Source organism: Phoenix dactylifera, unplaced genomic scaffold (assembly GCF_009389715.1).
Source record: "Phoenix dactylifera cultivar Barhee BC4 unplaced genomic scaffold, palm_55x_up_171113_PBpolish2nd_filt_p 001035F, whole genome shotgun sequence".
Classification (NCBI taxonomy): Eukaryota; Viridiplantae; Streptophyta; class Magnoliopsida; order Arecales; family Arecaceae; genus Phoenix; species Phoenix dactylifera.
In genome coordinates this window covers 154,862-162,271 of record NW_024068388.1, presented here as the reverse complement: position 1 = coordinate 162,271, position 7,410 = coordinate 154,862, and the positions used below count along the sequence as shown (strand labels likewise).

General features: G+C 39.7%; 1 protein-coding gene across 1 annotated transcript; it reads left to right on the top strand.

Annotated features, from left to right (window-relative positions):
* Nucleotides 1–7: 7 nt before the first annotated feature.
* LOC120107834 (transcription factor bHLH49-like) lies at nucleotides 8–4,371 on the top strand. Its single transcript, XM_039121315.1, is given in 8 exon segments — nucleotides 8–295; nucleotides 409–636; nucleotides 752–779; nucleotides 782–816; nucleotides 898–966; nucleotides 1,169–1,240; nucleotides 1,448–1,642; nucleotides 3,673–4,371. Coding segments are annotated over 7 exon segments (639 nt in total). The 5' UTR covers nucleotides 8–295; nucleotides 409–513; the 3' UTR covers nucleotides 3,790–4,371.
* Nucleotides 4,372–7,410: the final 3,039 nt, after the last annotated feature.

The window sequence follows — 7,410 nt, the reverse complement described above, 5'->3', positions numbered from 1 at the left end:
TCTACTCTAATACTCGGAAAGGTGCCCTGGGAGCTCAGATACAAAAGAGTAAAATGAGCCCAACTGAAGCTCGTATGGCTGCCTCATTGCCTATTGATCATGGATCCAGCAGTAGAAGTCCGATGAAGGAGCAGAGAGATAAGGGAGCTTACATGGTGCTGGTGTCTCAGGCAATGAGTCCGGTGAGCCTGAGTTCAGTGGAGGTGGGCAAGAGGAGGCACCTAATTTGGCTAGTCCAGCTGGGGATTCTTCTTCCAAAGGACTTGCTGCTAACAAGAGGAAAAGGTCCGGTCAGGTAGATGGTTTCCACTTCTTCAGATATACTTTGCTTTGATGTATTGCTTTATTTTCCTCAACTCGAATCAATTATCAATCATATTTTATAGGTCTATAAATTTTACATGGTAGGATATCGAACCAGACCGAGTACAAGGAGGAGCCTCGCAGCCTTCTGTTGAGACCACAGAGGATAATGTGGACACTAAACAGAAGCCAGGACAAAATAGCTCAACTATGGCAACTGTCAAGCCTAATGGGAAGCAAGCCAAGGATAGCTCGGATGCCCCGAAGGAGGATTGTATTCATGTGAGAGCACGGCGTGGCCAGGCAACTAATAGCCACAGTCTTGCAGAAAGAGTAAGGTTCTGCCACCACAGGAATTCTGATTTCTAACTGATTTAAGGTTTTTTCAGGTCTAGTCCTTTAGAATGAGAAGCTTATTGAGATTACATGGATGGACATGTGTTTGCAGGTGAGGAGGGAAAAAATTAGTGAACGGATGAGTTTCTTCAAGAACTTGTTCCTGGTTGCAGTAAAGTAGGTTTCTAGCAATGCCCTTTGGGGTTTGATCTAGAAAGTTTGTTTTTATGCCCATTTCTTCTTGACATGTGAATGTAGGTCACAGGAAAAGCAGTCATGCTGGATGAGATCATCAACTATGTTCAATCACTGCAACGGCAGGTTGAGGTGTGCTTCATAGTTCTGTTGGCCATAACTAAACTATTATGATTCATTCTTCGAACCAAAGGACATTAAGCCTGAATTCATGATCAGCCAATATGTTCTTCTTTTACGATTTACAAAGGTTTCAATTTGCACAATTTGCTATGGATAAACTACTCATAGGAGGAATAACATCATATTTTGGTTATTCTTTTATCTGTGCCAGTTTCTGTCAATGAAGCTTGCTGCTGTCAATCCCAGGCTGGACTTCAACATAGAAGGACTTCTTTCTAAAGATGTACATTAAATCGTACATTAATTAGATTTGTATATTGGGCATTATTTGCTTCAAAGAATTCTTACATTGTTTTGGCTATATATATTATATATATATATATATATATATATATATGCGCGTGTGTGTGTGGATACAATGATGTTAGTTATTGTTAATTAATATCCTCTCAGTTTAGTTGGGTCATGAACTCTTATTTTCTCATGACAGCTTTTTCATTCGAGAGGCGGTCCTTCATCTTCCATTGGTTTCTCAAGAGATACGGTTCATCCTCAACTACATCCATCTCAACAGGGTCTTGTTCAAGCAGGGATGTCCGGCATTGTAAACCATTCTGATGCGCTTCGAACAGCAATGAATGCTCAACTGACTTCCATTAATGGATACAAAGAACCTATGCCTCAGGTTTTATTACTTACCTACATATTTCTCCACTATATTTTTGTTACGTCAAATTCTTTTGTATTGCAGAAACTAGTGACAGATTTAGGTGGACCATGATTTCTATTTGAAATTTTGCATGGATCTGAAATAAAGCACTCAAGGATCATAGTAGGGGAATGGTTCTCCAAGAACTAAGCAAAGAAATGAGTTAAATGATGAAAAATAAGAAAAATGAAGTCATAAAATTGATGGAGGACCACTGCAGGGGAAATAGAGAAGGAAGAGGAAGAAGAAAAGAAGAGGAGGAAAGAGAGAGAAGAAAGGGAGGCTAGAGTATATTCAATTCTTCAATGCCCTAATTCATGAGAGGGGTAGCCTTTATATAGACCTTACATCAAGTCAATCAATTGACGACATACCAAACTTGAACCCTCAATCAATTGATTAAGTCAATTGATTGATTACATATCAAAATCGATCCAATCTCTCGACCCAATTACATGACTTAATAGCTAACCTAATTGACTTGTCTAATAACAAACAACTAACCAAATTGACTTGACTAAGAGCAAATGGTCAAATTGACTCGATCAAACAAAAGCAAAATGCAGAAATAAAAAAGACGCAGACTAGATTGGACCTAATTCGGGGCCCGACTCAATCTGGTGGCTTAAGATCATCTCCCAGCCACAATGATGCCAATCTCTGGTGCGAATGCGAGCGAGTGGCTCTGATGTCCCCATCAAAATTTATGAGACTCAAAAGAGAAAGCTGTGCACTATAAATCTGCTGTGAATAATTTCATTCATCGAAGAGCAAACATGCTGAACCCTAATGTTTGACCTACCTAGCTTGTTTGCCATGAATAGAGTTTATATTGCCTAAAGCATTTGAGAGAGCTGTAGTGGATGTTGGTGCAGAGTGGCAACTTTCATCCCTTTTGCTTGAATGTTTGAATAGGATGTTGCCCAAAAGTCTGAGGTTTCATAACAGCTATCGTGGCCCTCTAGCTGACTACAGTTACTGGGATTGGTCAACAACTTCATTCTTGAGAAAAAAAACTCCTGTTTTCAGTCGTTATTTCTTGGGAAAGTTGACAATTCTGAGGTGCATCTGTAAATAAAGTTAATATCATCTCTTTTTTTTTTAATGAATAGTTAATTTCGATATAGTTGTTACTGTTATCTTAGAAACTATATTTTCATTCTGCATGGATGGTTTCTATCAATTCTTCCCAACTCCCATGCTCGAAGCCTCATTTTCTCGAGCATCCACTTCAAGCTGAATGTATGAACATAGTGTGTGCCCTCTGAAATCTTGGTACAGAGATATCATAATTGATTTATTGAGCAATTCTACGTTGGCTATTTGAGTTTGAGCATTTAGTTAAGTCTAATATTGTCTCATACGTGCTGAAAGTTGTGGAGCGGTTAAGTTGCTAACACCTAATGGATTTTTTCATGGTCTTATCTAGCCCCATGATATTCTGCTTCTTTGATAATTCTTTCAGCTTTTACCATTCCTCCATACCGTCCTATGGGAGCTTCAAGGAACCCTTTTTCTCCCTCCGATGAAATAAATCTGTATCAGTATAACTATTTCACTTCAGAAACTGATCTAATCATCGAATAGCCTGAAAAGCTTTCATCCTTAATAAATCAGAAGCATTGCTTTCTGGAAGTTGGGTAATAATGTCTCATGGGTCTGTAACAATTTATTAGACCAACCATCTCTTTTCTCTACCTTTCAAATGTCAGAGACAAACGAGTACGTTATGTTGACTTGCTAATTAACAATCTACCCTGATACCCTGAAGTGAGATCAATTATAATTTGCCCATTTAGATGATTAGCTCTCTCACACATATGGTTTGATGAATTTGACATAGTTAGCAGTTTATGTTTATTATATTTCTAATCAAAGCATAAATATACTTCATTGCATATCATTATAGTGTTGTGATGATTTCGATGCCTGAAACTGAATGATGCTTTAGTTTTGTCTTAGTGGGTGATTCATATTAATAGTGCTTGGATTTGAATTAATTTCAGATACCTAATGCATGGAACGAGGAGCTCCACAATGTTATGCAAATGACTTTTGGTGCTAATCCCCCTCTCAATGCCCAAGAGTTAAATGGTAAACCTTGCGAGGGATTCCCCATGTGAAGCCGCCAACCTGTTCATGCCCTTGATAGCTAGATAGTTCACAGTGGGTGCTGTCAGATCATACAAAAATCGAGCTCTGATCGTATCTTTTCTACATCTTGAGCTTGTTCGTATTTGCTCTTTTAAGGAGATAATAAAGTTTGCATGCTTCAAAGATGCAGGGTATACAATTCTGGTAGTTCCAGTGGAAGATGCAATTTTTTTCTCTGAATGATATAATTCTGGAGCATGAACATGGTTGCTTCTTGTATTAGCAATTTTGGGGTTGTTCCCCGCAAGGCTCTACTACATCTCCTAAAGTGCATTAGTTCGTTCTTCAGAGATTAATATAAGAGAGAGAGCGTATTCCTGTGGAGATAATTTTCCTCTCTCTCAAATTAGAGGTATATAGAGCAATTTAACCAGAAACTTCAAAAGCTTAGCAATGAGTAATCACAGAATCCTGTCACTAAGAGATGCATGACTAGGGTGGTTCTATTTTTGCAGCACGAAACAAGTTTCTTTGTTCAAGGTAATGGAAAATAGATGTTGTAGACTCACCTTTTAACAAATAATATCATGTTCCATTTTCCTTCTTTATTATTCTTATCTTTAATTTTTTTTGTCGTTCAAATAACATCAAAAATAAAACTGAGTGCTTTTGATTAGTTGTATCTGGAGTCATGTCACAGCATATCGATATTATATTAATCAGTTCTCTTTTAAGTATAGCAGCTATTTGTATTTAACAGCATGTCATCTTTGAGGAAGGTGCAGGTAGAAGCTCTACATGTTCTTCCCTGATGTAGTCTAGTTCGGATGGACTTTCTGAACATCTCTCTGTCGTAGGAAGCGGAAAATTATCTTTTAGATTTTTTTTGAAATACTAGCATAGCAATTACCAAAAGATTCAAGAGGAAAATGGCCTTTTCAATTGCAGCATAAGTATTATATTATACTTCAACTTGGAAATTGCATCTGAAGAAAGATTCTACGATTAAGATGATGATCTCAAACCAGTTCTGGAGTCATAACTTCTAAAAGTGGAGCTATATTGTAAAGGCACATAATTTGGAGACCATTATCTGGCATTGAATTATAATCATTCTGTTAGCATATTGCATCAAGTGACGGTCATCTAACTATGGCCTGATTACCAATGCCTCCTAGAGCACAAAGCACGAAATAAGTTTGTGTGATTACCAAGTAGAATTAAGGGAAGTCTTGGCAGTGGAACTAAATATCCATTTAGGTAAGTGATCAAAACATTGGAGTATGATATCAAACTTAGCAGATATATAAATGCATGAAGTGTTGTTCAGTAATATTAGGTATTAAAAGTTTTAATAAGTTAATTAGTTATAGCTTCCAGCTTCCGGAGCTGTATCTAATTTTGATAATGATATGTTCTTGGAACAACCTGACACTTTTATACAGTTCAGAAGGGCTAAATTACATGTAAACATTTCGGATGTCCACAGAGAGTAAAAGCCATAACTGTTATGGAAACGCCTCAGCCCTGTTTGGGAACAGGGGAGAGGATCGGATTCCGCTCTCTTCTTCCATTTTTTAGCTCAACCCAAGAAGGAAGGAAAGAGGACCTGGGGTCGGGGCTTTCCTTGTTCGTTTGATGCCATCTGAGGAGGCGGATTACACCCCTCGTCCTTCTTTTTCTTCTCCATGTGCGGGCGAGAAAGGCACCCATGATTGCCGCTCCACTGAGCCTCCCTTGTATTTCTTTCCCTCCTTTCGTTTTCTCCCCGTTTTCCTCCCTCATCGACTTTGTCTGCCATCGACCACCACCCATCCATGCTCTCAGCATGCTCCGGAGCCCAGATTTTAGATCCTTAGGGCTTGGTTGGTTAGTTTAGAATGATGTTCAATTTAGAGTATATAAATCTCAGAATAAATTTTTTTACAATACCGGACTATTTGACTGATTACATTATAAACCTATCTTTTCTTAAAAAAATTTCCCCTCTTTTTGAAGGAGTTTAAAGTTATCTTTTGATAAAGAGTAGCAATAAAAACCATGGACAAGATTTAATATCGAAAGAGGATTTTAAATCTGATGGACGATTGATGTCTAAGAGTTCTTTTGCTTTCGCAAAAATTAGAATGCTATTGCGCACTCGACTTTGGACAAGACCGGCCTCACTGCGACCTCAAAATAAGCTGACCTTAGACGACTTTAGCCCCATTCGAAGAGCCGACCGACTAAGATGAATAACCTCACATCCAAATGATGAATCAATCAACACATGCCAACAAGGACTAACAGCCCTGACCATTGGCCATTCTGGACAACGACTGGCCGTTGCAATAGCTATGTATCCGGGGCATAGGTCGTGGATTCCAAAGCCTAATAAGCTAGAAAAAATACGTATAGTCAGTACCATACACCGCCCACGCGAGGCCGTACCGCTGGTCACTGCCTGGCACTTGGAGCGCATCACGTCGATCTAGGTAATGACAAATCCGGCTCTCCTATATAAGGGTAGCCTGGAGAACCCCATGTATGCAATTATATGCAAGAACATACATCTTATATTATTCACAGAGCACCACACTCTGCTGAAATCTTTTTTCTTGCACACACCTCTCTATTCTGCCTTAGGCATCGAAGGGTTTCTTGTCGAAAACTCTCTAGCAAGCAGACTTCTTGCAGGTCACCAGCTTAGGAGACCAGCATTCGACACCTTGACCAACCTACTCAAATCAGTTCCAGCCGACCTCAAAGTCTTTCGAGTTGCACTTTGACTTCGATCCAGATTTCAACGGCAACAGATTAGCGCTAGAGGAAGGATCCCGTCCCAGCTACATTGACATCTAATGAAGAGAAACACCACATTGCACGCCTGCAATACCGCACTCCGACCTCTTGAGGGTCCCTTATGAAGCCCGGAACCTGCTCCGCTAGAACAACTTGTTGCGCTTGTGGGCAATAAGCAGTTCGATCTGCTCATTCATCGTGGCAATCCAAGGCCTGCAGTAGACAACAACATGACCGGAGCTAGTCCAGCTAGAATCCGGCCTGCCCAGCCACTACTCTCAGTCTCCGGCACATTGCATGCGACTGGTCAGCCACCACTCTCAATACCAAGATTTAGAGCAATCTTGCCAGAGCCAGTATACTCAGTAGAGTAGTCCCGGCCGGGCTTGAAAATGGCGTACTCCAATCCTCCATTTCGATGGGTACTCTGTCTAAAGCCTCTCACCCATTCGTCTCATGGAGTCCCCACCCCAGCGAGATGCCGACCCGACAGAAGGACTGAGGAGATGGACCAACAAATCTAGGCCCCTAGTAATTGACAATACTTTGCATTTTACAATATAAGCATGTTAATATAAAAAAATAGTGAACTGTTTATTTTATTCTTAAAAATAATGATTCAAATGGCTGTCATTTTTTTTAATGGACTTTGCATATTTTATAGAATTATTGCTACGTAAAACATGCGGCCGTCTCACACCAGTTTAGGTAGCGTGGGGGACGGAATGAACGAACGGTTGAACTAAAGCCATGCATAAGTGGAAACCTTTTTAAAAAATAAAAATCTATCGATTCAGGGACAAGTTGGCTCGTACAGCTAGATTTCGCATCTGGAGCACGAGGCCGGTACTGAAATTTATTTTAATATA